This window comes from Plectrocnemia conspersa, unplaced genomic scaffold (genome assembly GCF_051122295.1).
Source record: "Plectrocnemia conspersa isolate PC_06_02 unplaced genomic scaffold, ASM5112229v1 ptg000014l, whole genome shotgun sequence".
Classification (NCBI taxonomy): Eukaryota; Metazoa; Arthropoda; class Insecta; order Trichoptera; family Polycentropodidae; genus Plectrocnemia; species Plectrocnemia conspersa.
This window is the reverse complement of record NW_028277178.1, coordinates 15500735-15519871: the sequence shown is the minus strand read 5'-3', so window position 1 is coordinate 15519871 and position 19137 is coordinate 15500735. Positions and strand designations below refer to the sequence as shown.

General features: G+C 28.3%; 3 protein-coding genes across 4 annotated transcripts in view; all 3 read left to right on the top strand.

The window, feature by feature from the left end:
* The first annotated feature begins 320 nt into the window (after positions 1–320).
* On the top strand, positions 321–1853 carry ODA-Dnal1 (Outer dynein arm dynein axonemal light chain 1). The gene is made up of 5 exons (XM_088203949.1): positions 321–592; positions 669–780; positions 851–997; positions 1058–1231; positions 1308–1853. The coding sequence occupies exons 1-5, from the start codon at positions 438–440 to the stop codon at positions 1368–1370; spliced, it is 651 nt and encodes a 216-aa protein (XP_088060075.1). The 5' UTR covers positions 321–437; the 3' UTR covers positions 1371–1853.
* A 4041-nt stretch (positions 1854–5894) lies between these two features.
* On the top strand, positions 5895–8614 carry LOC148226330 (uncharacterized). Its single transcript, XM_088204134.1, has 2 exons — positions 5895–6169; positions 7435–8614. Exons 1-2 carry the CDS (start codon positions 6101–6103, stop codon positions 8272–8274), a joined length of 909 nt encoding a protein of 302 aa, XP_088060260.1. The 5' UTR covers positions 5895–6100; the 3' UTR covers positions 8275–8614.
* A 2890-nt stretch (positions 8615–11504) lies between these two features.
* The window catches only part of Sp1 (transcription factor Sp8), a 157629-nt gene continuing 149996 nt past the window's right edge, over positions 11505–19137 (top strand). For both annotated transcript variants that reach the window (XM_088204133.1, XM_088204131.1), the window contains exon 1: positions 11505–11819. The gene's annotated coding sequence lies outside the window, so the exon portion shown is untranslated. The remainder of the gene's footprint in view (positions 11820–19137) is intronic.

Below are 19137 nucleotides of genomic sequence, written 5' to 3'. Positions count from 1 at the left end.
ACTTAAAAAAATTATGTATTACAAATGTTGGATGAAGTCCAGACCAGATCGCTACTGACTAGCTAAAGCGAGATTGCATGATGCTAAAATAAATAAGCTTTAATATTTTAATACAGCAATCCTCGAATTATACGGTGAGATGATGATAATGGTGATGAGTTGATGGCCAAAAAATTGACTGAAAGAGTAAAAAAGTCTTAAAAGCTGTGTATATATTATATTTTTATTGAATATTTGTGATGTAGACGATTAGTTAATAATAAGTGATTTTTATAAAATCACAAGAAAAAAATAAGACACTGAATGTCTTGCAGTTTCTATGTATGTATTTTTGTATGTATATAGTTTTGGTGAAGCCCTAGTGATATATTGATCAAATATTCGGTACTCATGGTAGCTTAGTTACATTCACAATAAATATTAAATACTAAATAAAGATGGCAGGAAAAGCTACGACAATCAAAGAAGCTATTAAGAAATTTGAAGAGAAGACTAGTCAGCAAGCGAATACTTCTAAAGAGGTCAGTTTGGAGTTTCAATATCCTCCGATTGAAAAAATGGATAATTCGCTTGCGACCCTGACTGCATGCGAGTGTGTATTGTTTGATTATCTTATTATCTTATAAAAATTGGTAAACTATAATGTACAGCTTTTACTTTTGATATAGGAAATTGAGTCTATCGACTAACATGATTGAGAAGATAACTGGCGTTTCTACTCTTAAAAATCTGAAAATCTTATCTTTGGGAAGAAATTATATTAAAACCTTCAATGGATTAGTAAGAGTTAAAAGTATCTATATCATAATAATAAAAAATAACATTTTGAGTAATAATATTTATTTATAAGGAACCATTGGCCGATACTTTAGAAGAGTTGTGGATATCGTACAATTTGATTGAAAAAATGAAAGGCATCAATCTAATGAAAAATTTAAAAGTGTTGTACTTGAGCAACAATTTAGTGAAGGAGTGGGGAGAGTTTAATAAGCTGCAAGTATGAAAATTACATTTATATATTATAATGTTTAATATCATTATGTGTAATAATTTTAAGGAAATGCAGTCTTTAGAGGATTTGCTTTTTGTCGGCAATCCCCTATATGATAACTGTGAGTTGGAGATCTGGAGGCAAGATGTGTCCAAGAAGCTTCCTAATCTAAAAAAATTGGACGGTGAAACTGTAGTGAGAGAAGATGGACCCGTGGCAGTTGGTCAAATCTTAAATCAGGTTATTTAGTTTTTACTTGGGTTGGTTTAATGGTAAGTTTTTGAGCAGATCAGTAAAATATGATTATATGCTTTAGGCGGATCAAGAATTTGGAGATGGAGTGCAAACATTGGTTGCTGCCGAAGATAATGTTGAATAAGTATTTACGTATTATACTTGTATTAGATAATGCATGAGAAATGATAATTTAACATTTAGTAGGGTAAAAATGAATATAAATAGTTTTATGGACAAAATATACTGATGATGATCAGATTTACTAATAAAATACAATTTAACTGTGAATTAAATAGCAAGTGTTTATAAATGGTTAAATAAAAGATTCCCAAAGCAGATAATAAATTTAAAACAAAGGTAGTCTAATGTTTCTGAATAATTAATCGTAGCTCTATTAATGCAACCTACTTTTTAACTATAGTTTATTTATTAATTCCACATCGAGACTATCAATTTTAGATTCACTGCTCACTAATTGATCAGTAATAAGTGGAACAATGCTCTTATTATGCTACAATAGGTTTAATTCTCTGTTCGGTAACTAAATTTATCTTTACAATAGTACAACAATGTTACTATTTTGCTATTGTTTTTTGCTTTACAAAGATTGTTAAATATAATTTAAAATTATTTTTCATGATTGATTTATTAGTATATATATTAGAATAAAACAAAACTGATTTTAATTATATATTTTAAAAGTATAAAAATGTAAAATATAGCTACCAAAAACACATTACTTTCTTAATTGATTGACAAAATTGGTGAATAATAAACATATGTATTTATCTAATATGAATAAAGAATTGCAATTCTTTACAAGATATGTTTTTATTAAAAAAATGACAAATGATCATATGAAAGCAAAGTATTTAATTAATGTTTATTGGAATTAATAATATAATAAAGACTTAGAATCTTAGATCCATGTGTAATGCATGATAGTAGCGAGTAAAATAATAAATATTTAATTAATGGTTTCAAACTTGGGTAAATCTATTTATTATTTATATTTTGTACATAGATGTCTTGAATATACATATGTAAAAATAATCTGAGAATAGTAACAAATTCACTTCTTGACTGTTCATTAATATGATTAAAGTATTACTTTTTGATATGAATTATGTAATATAAATAGTTATACCTATTCATATACATACATTTTTTGTTTAATTTATACTATGTTTATGTACTCTCCGTTGATTTTTCAACGGTTATGATACTAGGATTATATGATATGTACCTGTGAAATCTTGATTACGATATCCTTTTTATTAAACCAAATCATTTGATCCTCTTGTCAATGGAATGCAAGTTTATATGCACAATCGATAGTAACATGATACTTTAGCTGTTGAAAGGTGATGGAAAAAGAAGACATTTTTACTCAAAAAATGCAGCCACTTAAAAAGACAGGAAGTGCTCAGGTCTCCTATTATATTTGTGAAAGGATCATCTTTTTGTCGATACCGTTTCGAATAAAGCAACATATAATTAACTGGATCAGAGCGGATATTACCCTTGCATTGAATGTCAGTTATATATTCTTTGAAACTTTCGAAAGATAATATAAACTTAGATGCTAAGCAATATTTTATTTTATTTAAATTTAAAAATATTATTTATATTTAATTTAATTATTCGTACAATTTCTGCAAGTATAAAAAATATAGATATAGACAAGAAAAATATAAATTAAACGGTCCTTTGCTGGAATTTCTCCTAAAGCCATGAATAAAAATGTAAAAAATGCTATAAAATGGTTATAAAAGCTCTAACTATTTTATTGAGTCATAAATAATGTTTCGATAGAATGCGATATTTGATATCAAAGTTTTGCTGTGAAATTGTATCAAACAAAATAATTTAATAACAGTGTATCCAAAAATTAACATATAATATATTGTATATATTAAATGTTATACGACTATTATAAGTGAGAGAAGATTCTCGATTCTCACTCAACATACAATTCAGTTAATAATACAACATTTTTTAAATTGCTTTCAAGGTCAAAAAAAGCAATTTTATAATTCATTAATTGTGGCACCCAATTTAGTACAATATTTGTTAAAGAAAATATAATGTGTTTTAAAATGTTTGAAATATATTGACACTCATTGGTACATATTGGTTAATCCATATAAACGAATGATGATTTTACATAATAACGCATTGCAGTAATAATGGTATTTAATATTACAGTAAATACATTTCAGTGGGTAAGAATTACTATATTTCGATTAAAAAAAATATTGAAAAAAATAATATATGACCACATTTGCCAAAGCTAATGTAGTATGTGTTTCATCTCATACGCACATATATGGAATTCTAAAATGGAATAAAAAAACTCTTAAAAGAAATTACACGTGTAGGACAAGATCGTCGAACGTGAAAGGAATACCCTCATAAAAGTTGAGGTATTTTGAAAAATTAACAGGTATCATCACAATGGATTCCGTTTGATGGATTTAGGGCGCCGTTTGAGGCAAAAGCCGAGGGCCGCTTCGGAAGCTTTGTTGAGACGAATGCGTCCCGCTGTTAATCGGCAACAGGTCTGCTTCGAACGACAGAGAGAGAAAGATAGAGATTTACGACCAGCCGAAGTCCGAATTGTGAGCAATGATTGCTCATTATGATCCTCCATTATCGCTGCTCTTTCAGCAGCCAAAGCAACACAAAAGCCATATTTCGCAATTCGTACCGAGCCCTCATTGTTGAGGAGCACTTTTCTCACGCTTCTGTTCATTTTTCTGAACCTGCTTAGTACTGTTGCTTTTCTGAATTAGTTATATGCTCTATCATCATAGTAAAATTATTTGTTTGGGAATTCGAGGTTAATTATATAAAACATACATATATACTTTTAATTATAAAGTAGATGTTATTCATTCTTTCTCGAAGTAATCTCGGACACACAGGCATAAATTCGAGCTTTGTATAGCCATCTTTTATATTTAATTCACAAATATTATTAAATGATCTTCATACCTTTATTGTATTTTTGTTTTGTTGTAGAATACTTATGGTTGTCATCTTTCTAAGGTAGACATCCTAAGGTTTTGTTTTATATATAAGCCTAAATGACGTATGTGGATAATATTTTTAGATCTTTCTTTACCTCATATAACTTTAAAGATTTTCTAAGAGAAATCAATATATTTTCAAAGCATTCCTGATATCACATCATTTATATAATCATATAAAAAGCCAAAGAATATTTAATAATTTTGATAAGAAATTGGTGATTTTAATTACCCGATCAAGAGTTTTTCGGTACTTAGTTGAAAAAATTCCGCAAGATTATTTTTGTTACTTCTTGTATAGTTATTGTCAAAAAGTTAATAATTCACAAGTTTCCACTGCTGATTTTATTGCTTTTGACGCAGATTCTAAACAGAGATCTTGAATTTGTCCAGAAAAATGCATGTCATTTTATGAAATACTATCAATCTTAACTAAATCGAAATATTAAAAAAACGATCACAAACGATTAAACTATTATTGTGGCTTAGTATTACGCTTGGCTTAGCTCGACTTAATTTTAATTACTCATCACGATATTCATCCATGAATTAGGAACATCTAGAAAAACTAATCTACAATAATCGTCAGGGTTAAAATTATGTATATAATAATTAGTAATTCTGATCTTACTGACACGAAAGAAATTTCAAAACAGTAGGATCCACATAATAGTCAAACCCAGGTCTTTCGGATATTAGTCAACTTGACAACATTGCTCATCTTGAATCTTAGTAAGATTATCTTTGGAATGAAAAATATAATAAATTTAGTGTAACAATAAATCAATCAATAAAAAAAACCTAGCATTTTTTAGCTTTGTTAGTAATAAGTATTTTTTTTATTTTAAACTATAATATTAGGTGATTTAAATATAAGATTGTGTAATGAATAATTACTTGTAAATCTTTAACATTTAATTATTTGTCATTTATTGATTGGTTATAATTTTAAAGAATATATTAAAATTGTTGACTAATTCATACATCTAAATAATTAAGTATATGACCTAAATTATTAAGGTACACCACTCGTTGCATTAAAATTATAAAAAGCATGATCATTTATTTTTTATCTGATAATCAGCTAAATTTTAAAAGGTAATTAACTTTATCATATGCCTTACTATAATCAGTGTATAAAAATGATGCCGTAGTTAAGAAAAGCTTTAACATATATTACATTATTAAAATTCTTGAGGATTATTGAAAAAAATTGCTAAGAGGCGCTAGATACTATAGTTTCAATTAATTTGGGAATATAAGATTGTATAACACTAGGTCAATTACATTTTAATATAAAAACTTATATTATAAAATATATACTTTATATTAAAAATGAATGTTCTCAAAAGTTTCCATCAACAATGGCTAAATTCGCATCGCAGATCCTGCGACTTACCTGTACCCTATTATATTATAAAAACGACGAGAAAGGTAAGGTCCCTTCGCGGTGACTGTTACCTGAGCATTGAGAGTTTTCAGGGACCTGGCTTGGTCCAACCCCCGTGCCTTATGGACCCCCAGGCAGTGGGACCCTGACCCCCCTCGTCACCGTACCCCTCCCCTTCACCTGACCCGTACTCCGAACCGGTCGTTAGACACTCGAAGGCAGTTATTAAAAACGTCTTGGAGCGATAGCACCGTCGCCTGTAATTAAAAACTCTCTCGACTGTCCTTACGATTTTCGAGCAAATCAATACGAATCTGACTCGTATTATTACGCAACGTGTTAATATTTAATTCGGACATTTTTGGAACTGTTTTTCGGTAGTGATATAATGACTGTTATTAAGTGTTAATTATATATCGTGTGCGGTTGAAAAGCATTTTCATCTTGAAAATGGACTGCATTTCTATGAGTCAACACTGCTACGGAGTTCAATATGGACAAACTGCTCCTCATCAACAGGTAGGGTTATAATTATATTATAAACGTTTTAATACTATGTATTTATAGTGCCTATAGAAATAATATTAATCTTAATAATTAATAATATTGGGGTGGCACGCGTGATATTTATATCAGTATCAGTATTTTCACATTATTAAAAAATATATTTTATGTATTAAAAAATAAATATATATTACTATATGTAATAGAAAATTTTACATAACTATAAATTATACTGATATATGCTATTACGAAATAAAAAAGATTAGCATAATATTTTATTTGATCTAAGCTTTTCATTTTCTATGTATTGTATATTTTATGTTAATTAAAAAAATATGATTTTCAATTAAAATATTATATAAAATGGAAATACCTATATAATATTTTCTTAAATAATAAAAATTAAATCGTTTAAAATCATTTTTATTTTAATTTTGAATCCATAGATTTTAAAAGAATATTTTATAATTAAAAAAATATTTTATAATATGTAACCTGAGAATTCAAGTGTATTTATTGTATATAAATGTATTAATTCGACAAACTATTAAACATTAATAATCTTTTAATTGTACAATAAAACGTTTTTTGATAATAAAAGTAATGTGGAATTATGATTTTTTTTATTTTTTTAAAATTCAAGGGTAATAATTATTTTTTAAAAAGGTTTACTATGGTACCACATTTTCCTCAGAAATGTATTTTTTTAGTCTTGAAATTTATATCTAGGCGGATTTTTATTTTTAATTTTACTGGAATTTTATTTGCGATTCCTGCGAATTATACTTAAATTTATTTGGTGGACTTATTTAACTCTTAAGTTAGAGCAGATTTATTTTAAGATCTGGTAATTTTAGTTTAAGCCATATTTTTACTTTTCACCTAATCTTAATTATTAATAAATTTTGTTTTATTAAATTTATATTTTAAATAAAGTGTATATCAATATAAAATAAATAATTGAGCATATAAGGTATACCTACAATGCACAAACATATTTTAGTATTTTTCATCATAATTTATGATTAACCTGGGTAAGTAGCTACATGTTGTAGCAATAGATATGTATATTAATTTTTCAATATTTAAAAAATTGAGTTCATAATATATTAGCGAATACATTATTAGCATTGAAGAACAGTATCTATAGACATTCTCAACGTTTTATTTATTTATTTTATTGTACGACTAATTTGCTTATTTTAAAAATTGACAAATTCCCCTGCCGCATTATGTATTATTAAAATTGTAATAATGTTGTTCTTTATGTTTTATTTTAGATGTCCTATATGGGAGGAATGGGTTGCGGAGCCGTTTGCGATTTTCCATCGGCGTCTTCTACCAATCCAGCTTTAAGAAATTGGTCTCCTAGTCAATGGACATCTCCAGCTTCTGTACCAGTCTCGATGCCATCGTCAATCCCACCGAGAGTAGCCTTATCTCCGGCTGCTCAAAGACGCTGCGCCAGATGTAGATGTCCAAACTGCCTCACAGAAGCTGCCGGCTACTCTCCATCATACACAAAAGACAAAACCAAGAGAGAGCATCTTTGCCACATACCGGGATGCGGAAAAATATACGGAAAAACGTCTCACCTCAAAGCTCATCTTCGCTGGCACACCGGAGAGCGCCCCTTCATATGCAATTGGCTCTTTTGCGGCAAGAGATTCACCAGATCCGACGAGCTCCAGCGCCACTTGCGAACCCACACGGGAGAAAAACGCTTCGCGTGCAACCAATGCTCGAAGAGATTCATGAGATCGGATCATTTAGCCAAACACGTCAAAACGCACAACTCGACCACCAGAAAAAATAAAAAATCAGCTAGCGTGAAAAGCGCAGAATCCTCAACTCCAGAGCCCAGTTTCAAGAGCGACACTTGCAGTCCAGCTCCGGATCGTGTGCCTCAATACGAATTCCCGCAAACGCAAGTTCTGCAAGCCGATTCTGGATTGAAAGACTCGTTTTATTATAATAAATCAAATTATTATACGTGCAAGGATGGATTTCCGCCGTATTATCCTTACGCTAACCCGATGGGCTTTCAGTGCGCCACCAAGGAGAACTACATGTTCCAACACCATTACATGATGAGTCAGCCTTTAGCCATGGGTCAGTGATGATTGCTAGTTTAAACATTTTGAGACAAAACTCGGCCATTAATCATTAACGAGCGGAAAAGTCGTTAACGATGTGTTTGTTTTTTTTACTACGAATTTTTCGTACGTGTACATATTTATTGTTCATCGGACGCTTAGCAAGCAATGTGCTTTCATTATTGTTTTTTTTTTGTATTATTTTTATACAAGGTTGGAAAATAAGTGCCTTAATAATAATTTTAACTGAATTTACTAGATTGCCCATTGTGCCATAAAAATACGTAAAAATAAAAATAGGTTTGCCTAAAAGCAGCAAAATTATAAATAGTGTGATTTTATTAAGAAATATTTATAAATTATATTTTCTGACCTTATATGTGTAAATTAATTATAATTAGATTTAAATGTGATTTTTATAACTTTAATTATTGTGAATTTTATTTTATACATTAAAAAAATAAATCGTTTATTTTACAAAATATTGATTGTTTCGTTTGTATATAAAAATATAATAATTTATTTTTTAGTATGGAAATGCTACAATAGATGGGGTTAACGTTGACTCTGCGAAGCAAATGCACTAAACATGTGGGTCGCATTCTTTATAGGTAAATACATATTTAATAAAATACAATGACTGATTTTTTTATGTTTATATAAATATTTAATTGACTAATTTTGACCATGATTTTATAAATATTTGGCAACTAAAAAAATAATCGTGATTTAATATTGAGATTACTTGAAAAATATTGGCAAACTAGATGTAATAGTATTTCATAATATTTCATTACATTAGTCATATTTATAATTATTACATAAGGGATAAAAAAACTGCGTGTGTTATAAAATATCTTCTATTATTTTTATATTATTTAGCACAATTGATATGATACTTAATTATCAGTAAATTGCGGGATATGTTTGGGCTAGAGTATCTAGAATAATTTGCGATAGGTACTAAAATTGTAATTTTTACAAAGAATGATAAAAGAGATTTTGTTTTAAAAATATTAATATTTTCAGAACATGAAAATGCATCTTTTTCTAAATGGTGAAAAGTGGAATGGATGAAAAATTGAGAAAATATGTTTAATTTAACACAACTGTGGTTCTTTTAAATGTAATGAATTTGTATACACGTGGATGTCTTTTTATTATTTAAGTGAATCAGTGTCTTTTGGTATGATTTTTTTGATGAAATATTTGTCAGGATGAAATGAGTCATATTATGCTAATTTTTGTCACAATAGTGAGTGCTGTTCTCGAGGATTTTTTCAATTCCGACAGCGGGATTGAAATTTGGAGAATCCTGGGAATTTTAATATTTTGAAAATATCAAAAGAAGACATTAAAAAATGTCACTTCGGATATTTTTTTGTTTACGAGTGCTGGTGGGGGCTAAAATAAAATATTTTATATTTTACCATCTCAGTTTTTAACACGCGAATCCCGGGAAGGACCTACTAATACTGCTTTTCCTATAGCGTAACTATTTTTGCATGCACTGGAATCGTAATATGATGTTCCTATTTTCGACTAGCTTTATTTAATTATCATGAATTAATCTAAAATGTTACTTTTACCCCATAAACATGTTTTTAAACAACAACAAAAAAATGGTTAATAAGTATTTGAGAACTGCGAACGGGAAAATTGCGGAGAGCGAAATTTGCGAACAACGAAAATTCCGTACATATGTAGATGATTGCGGACACGAAAATTTTGCAAAGAAAATTTTTTTATGAAAAAAATTCACGATATATGTATATTTATAAGTATATGTAGATTGTTATGTATTTGGTCGGGCAACCTGTAAAGCAGTGTTTGAGAATACTAAAAAAATATACTTTACAATTGAATATATCAAACGATGAAAAGTAATATAGTTTTTTCCTTTACTTTACAATTGAATATATCAAACGATGAAAAGTAATATAGTATGTATTTTTTTTTCTTTTAATTATATTTTATGTTGTGGATATGCATTAGCTTACTCTGGTAGAATAGGACAACCCATAAGTAATGTAACAGTAGTCTTTAGAAATAAATTTGTGTTTATTTAAAAATTGAAATATGCATAAATTGGTATATATGAAAAAATAACATAAAACATAAACGATAAGATAATATAACACAAAGAACTTTCTCCAGATTAACATTAATCAGATCACTCAGAACTGAAAAATAAGAAGTATAAAAGACTACATAACTCATTAAATATCTACAGATTTCAGCTAACATACAGTATTTTTATAATATTAACTGTTTCTTTTTTTTTGTTTCTTATCTTATGGTTTATGTTGCGTTTCGTATTTTCTAGATATTTCAGTTTTTAAATAAACACATTTTTTTCATAATGTGTGGAATTTTCGTTGTGTGGAACTTTCGTTCCCGCAATAATGATCAAACTATATTTTACGTGGCGAGAGCTGTTGCTGATTTATATACACAGATATACAAACATTTTATACACACACTGAGCACGAAATTTTTTGTGAAAAAATAAAGTAGCGCAAATCTAAAAGAGTGCTTCGCCCTACACGAATTGTTCCAGCTCCTCGTAGCTATCGCTGAGAACATTCTTGGGTCTTTAAGAAGTCGTCTGGCTTATATGAGAGATGCGTTCTTCAATGCTATCGTCCTGGCCGTAATGGCTAAGAATAAAGGATGCGATGGTAACCCGCCTGAAACTGCAAAGTGAGAGTTGCTGTAAGATAGAGGTCCTGTCAACATCACCCTAACCTCAAAATTTTCTTCATCTGATATCACACACCTTTCAGACAACGTAGTCATATTTGAGGACGCTACTAACTAATATATTTTTTTGGTTTAAAATGTAAGCGAATTCATTGACTCCTGGTCCTTTTGTAAAGACAACGAATCCGCATTTGTGCAAATACTCTGAAACACTTGATCAGCATAACTCATTAATAAAGTATATAAAGAGCAGATGACTCATATTAGATCCATGCAGTACACAAAATGGTATGGATCTTAGATATTACTTCTGAAACACCCTCTTCTCCTTTCATGATCTTCGAGTTTTATAGTTCGTAAAATATCCGTGTACAGGTTAAGCAGTTAACATATGTAAGCGGTTAAAATAAAGGCAAATTTGCGCAAGCGCCGCGTCCCACCGTTTCGAAATCGGAGGCCCATTAAATGGGCGGCGCCCGGGGCCGGGCCGCCCCCGCCGCCGCGGCCCTCGACAAGTGCGGCCGCAGTACTCGCGCACTCCGTTGACAGCCGCGCCGTTTGATGGAGTGCCAATAGCCGACGACCATCCGACGCACATCCGCCGGACACCTGTCCACGTGACGCATAGTGTGACCGGACACTTCCTCGAGTTCCGCTTCCGTGTGACAGTGCGCGAAAAGACCGTCCGACCAATATGAATGCGCAAAACTGACACTTGTCAAAAAAAAAAACCACGTGTGTATGATCATCTGTATTGTGTAGCGATCGACTTGAATTTGTAAGAGATATACATTGAAGTGAAGTGATCGATTGATTAGCTGAAGATGAGTGGAAAAAATCATGGATCGCCCGATCTTCTTATGAATGTGAGTTTTTGAAAATAAAAAAATAAAAAAAACATTAAATACACGTATCTACATATGTACATATTATAAAATTACTACGTCAAAATTAATATATTATATATATATTTAAAGTTAAATAACCTAAAATCAAAATATAATGTTTAAGATCTATAGAATACATATACATACATTTTCAATGATTTAAAATTGATCATACTGATATGAGATGACATATTTTATTGCAGTAATAAATTTGATACGAATCATTTACGTCTCCCATAAATAAAATAATATATGTATTTATTAATGGTAATATAAATTCAACACCTCCGCTTTGACACAAACATAAATATTGTAAATGTATTTTTTGTACCAAACAATTTCCTTCGTACAGTATCATTTTTTAATATTTAAATATTTTAGTGATAATGTTTATCATAAAATAAAATACACGATTATAAAAAATATACATTTTTAATAAAAAAACGTATAGTGAAATATTTTTATTTTATCAATAAAAATAAAGGTAAGTATTTTTATAGTCTTACAGTGTCTATTTACATTTTTAATAGTTGATATAAACAATTGTAATATAATATCAATAAAAATATCTTTATATAAATAATAAAATGTTAACCAATAAATAAATTTGACTTATGGGGAAAATACAAAATAATTTTACAATGTAATCTTTAAACTTTTTAGTGTTTTATTTTTATTTTAATTATGTAATATATAACTAAAATACAATATAAAATTATTTGACGAAAATTATTGATTAGCTTCATAAATCAATGGCGTAAGTCGATGACTAATACCTGAAAGATTTAGGTTCTAATCTGACATGAATCCGAATATTTTACAATTTCTATCGTGTCTGGAAGATTATAATTCCAATCGTTGATCAAAGATTAAATTTCCTAGCATTTACGTTATGATTATTTGAAATCAATAATATCAAATCAGGATATATGGTATTAAAATATATATATAAAAAAATATTTATACAAACAAAAATAAAACACAATAAAATTAAAAGTGTATATAAATAAATCAGTACTCAATTTACAATAAAAAACATTTTTAGAAGGTGTATAAATAAATATCAAATTTATGTTTTTAACTTCAAGATTTATTAATTTAGTAATATATTTTATAAATAATACCTGATTTCTACAGTATTAGAAAAGTATTAGAAAAAAAATTGTAAAAATATAAAATACTACTGATTTAAATGAAAATAAATCACAGTATATTTTTTCTCTGAAAAAATCATATTTATAAAACTTGTGTGATATTTAACTTTAAGATCTATTAATTCAGTAATATATTTTAATATAGTATTGAACTTGTACATTAATTCTATATTATTTTAATTTAACGGCGCTCGTACTTTCAGTAGTTGATGTAGTTAAGTAAAATATTTTATTTAACTTTAACAGTAAAAAAATTAATGTGATTTTATATATGTTTTTTAAATTATTTCATTCAATATCGTGACTTTGTATTTAATTTATTATTCTTAAATATTATATTTTGTGTATTTACTATATGAAAATAAGAGTATTGTTTTTATTCAAGTTCGATAACCTTATGTATATGTTAGCTAACTCTTAGGTAAAAATATACATATGTTGCACTATTCTGTTATCGAAGGCAATTTCGGTTTATGTTGGATAAATTATATTGTTTAAAATATTTAAAATGAATGTCATTAATTTGCCGAAATTCTTGAAACATTAATTCAAAAGAAAAAGCTAACCAAACTATTAGAGAACAAGAAAGTACCATAAATTATTATATAAAAATCTAACGTGCTCAATCATATAATTATCACGGTAAAAAATATAAACTCATATAAAGTCACAGAAAGTAACACTAGTTTTTTTTTGTGACCTGTGAGAAAATAATGCATATGCCTTGATGAATTTAAACAAACATGTAGTAGAAAGATATATTTTTGTTTATTTTAACTAGTTTAAAATTTACTGGTAAATCTATAATTGGTCCAATAATTCGTTACTAGCAAATTCATATAATTTTTATTTAGACATAGACGATAGTTTTATAAATCAAATATATGTTTTATTTTTTAATTATTTCATTACTCATCTATTATTATGAAAGAAGTTTGATATTTTTAAGTTAGTTATATCTTGATGGTCGTGTAAATTAGTTAATACTCTTAATAAAGTTACTTTGCTCTCATAATTCTGATATATACATTAAAATATTATATCTCCTAAATAGAAAATGATCATAAAAAAATCTGGAAAATCTAAATAATATTGAAAAATGTTTAAGAATCATTTTATTAATTTGTACGAGATAGATGATCCAGATAATTATGCTTTACTTTATTTAATTTAGGTAAACCTTAAAGTTTGTTATCCTTCCTGTAGTTAATTATAATTATTAGTTTCAAACTAAAATCTCTAGTTTATATTTACTTATTTAAAAAACTCTGAACTTGATTATTGTGAAGGTAAAATATAAATGTATATAAAAAACCTTGCATCCCAATCATATCAGCTGCATTTCACTGCCCTTTACTTATACATATAGTACTCGTGTTAATGCTCCCCCAAGATGAGTTATACTCTCAGTCCTCCGATGCCAAATGGAGCATCCCATCTCATACCGCATTTCATAAATCATTGTTTCGCGTGTATAAATCATAGTTTTTGGCTTTTGTCTGGCTTTTCGGACGCCGGCGTCTGCCCGTCTGATCTAATTAATAAAGGAAACGGAAGACCTTGGTTGATTAACGAGTTGAAAACTCATTAGTTTTGGACCTTAAAAGACCTCTGCCGCTTTGACCGCAAAAAAATAGCCGCGCCGACCCAGACGGAGAGAGAACTTTACCCAATTTAACCGTGAAATATACATTATGAGCTTTACAATGTTCGGCGGCAGGTATTCCGAGGAATAAATATTTATTTGTGTGATTTTAACCACCTGTTGTGTGCACAGCTCAATTCCATTAGTTACGCGATTAATCCGCTTTATTATGAAATAAAATAAATTATAAGAAGCTTTCAAATCGCAGTAAATAGGCATACGTTTACTAATACTAATACGTAAACGTTTTTCTTAATGTAAATCGTTGGGAAGGTAAAAAAGTAACAAAGTTAATAATGTTTTTGCGGCAAAACTAACAGAGTTTAGGCACGCTAACTAGTTGGGCAGGAGTAGATAACCTTTTTTTTAATTAGTGAGGTAATTGGATAAATCATATTGTATTTACTTACTGTATTAAATAAAATATTTATTTAGTAATTCTCTTCTTATAATTAAAATATTTTTTTGTTAAGATTAGGTCTTAAAATATTTTTTGACTAGATTAAGAGAAATTTCACGATAGTTTTTTTAATCAGAACATAGTGTATTTAGTCATTAGACTACGTAATAATATCTCACTTTAATTTACTTATACATTTAACCGTAAAAGCTGTTTTTTTAAATTAATTCGAGATGCATAATACATTAAAAAAAAATACTCCTAAATATTTATAAACTGCTCAAATATTATTGTGTTTTATTAAAAAATATACTTAAAATAATTTAATAGTAGGTGTAATTTTTGGGCAAGTTAACAAAGCGTGTCGTATCGAAATTATAAGCAGAATACTAATTTTGTATAATATACCAAAAATTAGACGTATATATTTTACTTTTATCTAAAATTATTATTTGATATTACCTATACAAATATAATTTATTGCTAATAAATAATTTTATTTAAAAGGAATATATTTAATCCTTCATATTTATGAAGTGCTAATATATATATATATATATAATATAAAAAATATTGTTTTTCTATTCCTAGTCGATTATGCCGCGAAAAAATATTATTGTTGTATTTTATAAAATCAGAGTATGCTATTATATATAGATTTTATATCAATATTTATCATATTTATCACAAATAAAATATATACTATTGCTTATTCCATTAATTTGTCTACATAATAAATAGAAAAAATCTCAATCAATCGCAATTAATACAAGTTTTAATCTTGCAAATACAATTTGAAAACAATTGGATATCATATGTGGTAAGAGTTCACGACATTTAAATTGTTATGCAATGAACTATATTATACTAATATTTTATCGTGTTGATGAAGTTAATAAGAAATATATTTTTAGAAAAGTTAATTATTGGAATGCCTATGTTTATTATATAATATTAAAATTAAATTTATAAAAAATCAATTTAATTCTAGTCATTGGTCGTCAATGTTAGCTGTTGAGTTCATCAGAAGCAGAAAACATCATTATAAATAAATAATAGGGCATTTAAAAGTAGCCCGACGTTATAATTGTTAGCATTGATTTATCCTTTATTATTATCTGAAGCCAAAAAAATGTTTCCATCAACTGTTTCGTTTAAGATCATAGGAAACATGGGTCCACTTATGATTTACGCGTCCGACATATCATCCGCGTACGAGTCCTAAGAATCGCCAAGGAACAGGAAGAAAAAATGATCTTCTCGTCCTTCGGCAAACATAAAAGAGCACACTGACCGTGAACAACACATAAGTAGATAATAGAAGAGAATAAATCTACCTGTGGCGCTAAACTTAGAAAAAAAGGCGGTAGCTTTATCAGCGCACTTGTCAATCGGCAACTCAGGTGACTTTGGCATTGACTCAGGCATTGTTGGAAAATGAAAAGTTGACATTCTGACAATGGTTCGTTCGGACAGTTCTAAACCTGAAAAGTGTCATACCTGTCTCGGTGTTTTATGGGTTGGCAAATCTGTTTAGTAAAATTCAATAAACACATTAGATATTCTTTTTTTGACTTGTGTGTTTAACGAAGTTTGATTGATAGAGGTGATTATTGATAATTTGATATATATTTATATATTATATTGTACAACGCAATTGAAAAATAATGGTATTAAGTAATAACAAAATCTAATATCTTATATAGATTACAAAAATGATCCATAAATATTTTTTTGCAAGCTCAAGTTGTGGAAAGTTTTCATATCAAGTTATTTAATAATTAAATTTAAAGAATACATAAACAAATAAAGCTTTTCATATAATTTGTATATGAAATTTTAAATTCCGTCCAAAATTTTAAAAAGTTTAGAAAATCTATTTCCTATGGATTTTTGATTTATTAAGAATGGATTTTATGATATACATATGTAGCTTTTGTAATGATATTAATAGACATTTATAGGTATATGACATCTGTAAAAGATTACCCTAATATAATTTAATCTCCATTAGTGATTGATATACAGTTTTATTTATTTTTTAATGGAGTACACTGTAACTTTAGGTCTTTTATAACTATCTTTGTCCTTATCTCATGAATTATCCTCAAATGTATTTTTATTAACTTGTAGTTGTCTATTTTAATTTAGACAGGCATTTCCTTACTGCTACATTTTTAGAAATATTTCAATCTTATTTGTGGTTTTTCCAAATTTGGCCTAAATAATAAATAATATTATTTGAAGGTAAATTTAGAAAATAATTGCTTTTACAAGAAACAAGGAGCACAAATAATATTTGTACAATCAATTAATAAAACTAAAGACCTGTGATAAATGACACTGAATTTTAATGATTTCTTCAAGATAAAATAGGTTCATTGTTCATAAGCTTTTGAATGATGTGGCTGATAGTGTCGGATAGTCTTTGACTATCAATATTATGAGAGCAAAATTTTTTTTAATATCTTATCTTGAAAATACCCAAGAATCATTTTCTGAAATGAATTAGTATAATAGAAATAAATGAACACTATTTAAAGTGCCTTTTCACAAATAGCTTAAGTGCAAAATTCAGGTAGAATAAGTATGTTACATTTTCAACGTTCGCAGCATTTCACAAAGACGTAATATACCAAAAGGTATGATGCTATTTTAATTTTAATTGCAATATAATTTGCGTAAAACAATAAAATACGAATAGCAATAAATTATATAGTATTTTCAACGCTTCCAAATCTCTATCACTACTAGAACATTACTTCTAGTAACTCCGCGTAAATTGTAAGATAATTCTAGGAGATCTAGAAAATGTGACAATGCGACACTTGGCGATGCTGAAAGATAGTCGATCGTATGTCATTAATATAGGAATAAAAGAGCAGAGGACTCAGATTGGATCTCTGTGGTACTCCAGAATGAGCTGAATACTAATCGGACCGACGATTGCCATAGCTCATATACCTATTGATGGCGCCGATTTACTGTAGTAATCTACAAGTAGTTGGATTCAGGGAATTTAAGAACTCAATTGAATAATTAGTAGATCCTTCTTCGTATATTATCTTGGAAATCGTGTAAAACGAACACGCTGTAACTGGACTCATCTTTTGAATCGAAAAGTTTATTTAATCGACGTTTACATTGATTAGCGCAAGCTTATAGAACTTAAATAAGTACTTTAAGTATATTTCAAAATATTTTTATTATGGAAAAGTGTAAATACCTAAATAAACGCCTACATAATGTTATTTAAAAAAAAGTTGCGTTGATAAAGTATTTTACGATATAACATCCTGCGATTTTTTTTAGTAAAATAGAGAAACTTTGAGAATAGTTTTAAAAAATATAATTGTATAGACAATTAGATTTTTTAATAACTAATAAATTGCATAAAATAACACTTTGATGGAAGATAACCATATGTTTAAGTATCCGAGGTCATGTTGTCTGCTTAACATGAAAAAGTTAGAAGCCACAAAAAATGTTCTAAGCATGTGAGTTTTCTGTAGAAATAACTTTAATTTATATACTTTTATTTTATGGAGCTTTCAAACTGGTCTATAGTCGATGTTTTTGTCTTGTTTGATAAACTTTAAATTTTCAAAACATCGTCCCATTTATGGTATTTATGAGCTGGCTAAATTCGTTCGGTGTTTGCTCTGTCGGTGTATTAATTTCAATAATCGATCGAGCGATTTGGGCGAATTATCGCTAATTCGGCTACATCGATACGTCGTAAAGGTCCGTGTCTAAAATTTATAATATATGAAAAATCGAGTGTGCCTTCTTTTTACATGAATTTCAATATTCCGGTTCGAATTTACATGGGCGCGTCATAATTCTATGGTAATGAACGCGCGGAGTCAGGCGTTTTAAAATAAATTCACTTCGTTTCAACACGACGACGCAGTGCAGTTGATTGTTTTTTATGTGAAAAACAATATCAGAGATAACACAGTTTTAATATTTTATCGCAATTAAAATAACAATATTTGGTTGTACCCTATAAAACGAATGATTATACACCTATATAAGTTCCTGAATACTATTTAATCATATTAAATATTAAAGATAATCGCTTTTAAGTGCTTAACT

Coding starts and splice junctions, on each gene's coding strand:
- ODA-Dnal1 (XM_088203949.1), top strand. CDS start 438: ATGGCAGGAAAAGCTACGACAATCAAAGAAGCTATTAAGAAATTTGAA. Junction 593..668: donor GCGACCCTGACTGCATGCGA/GTGTGTATTGTT, acceptor CTTTTGATATAG/GAAATTGAGTCTATCGACTA. Junction 998..1,057: donor GAGAGTTTAATAAGCTGCAA/GTATGAAAATTA, acceptor AATAATTTTAAG/GAAATGCAGTCTTTAGAGGA.
- LOC148226330 (XM_088204134.1), top strand. CDS start 6,101: ATGGACTGCATTTCTATGAGTCAACACTGCTACGGAGTTCAATATGGA. Junction 6,170..7,434: donor AAACTGCTCCTCATCAACAG/GTAGGGTTATAA, acceptor GTTTTATTTTAG/ATGTCCTATATGGGAGGAAT.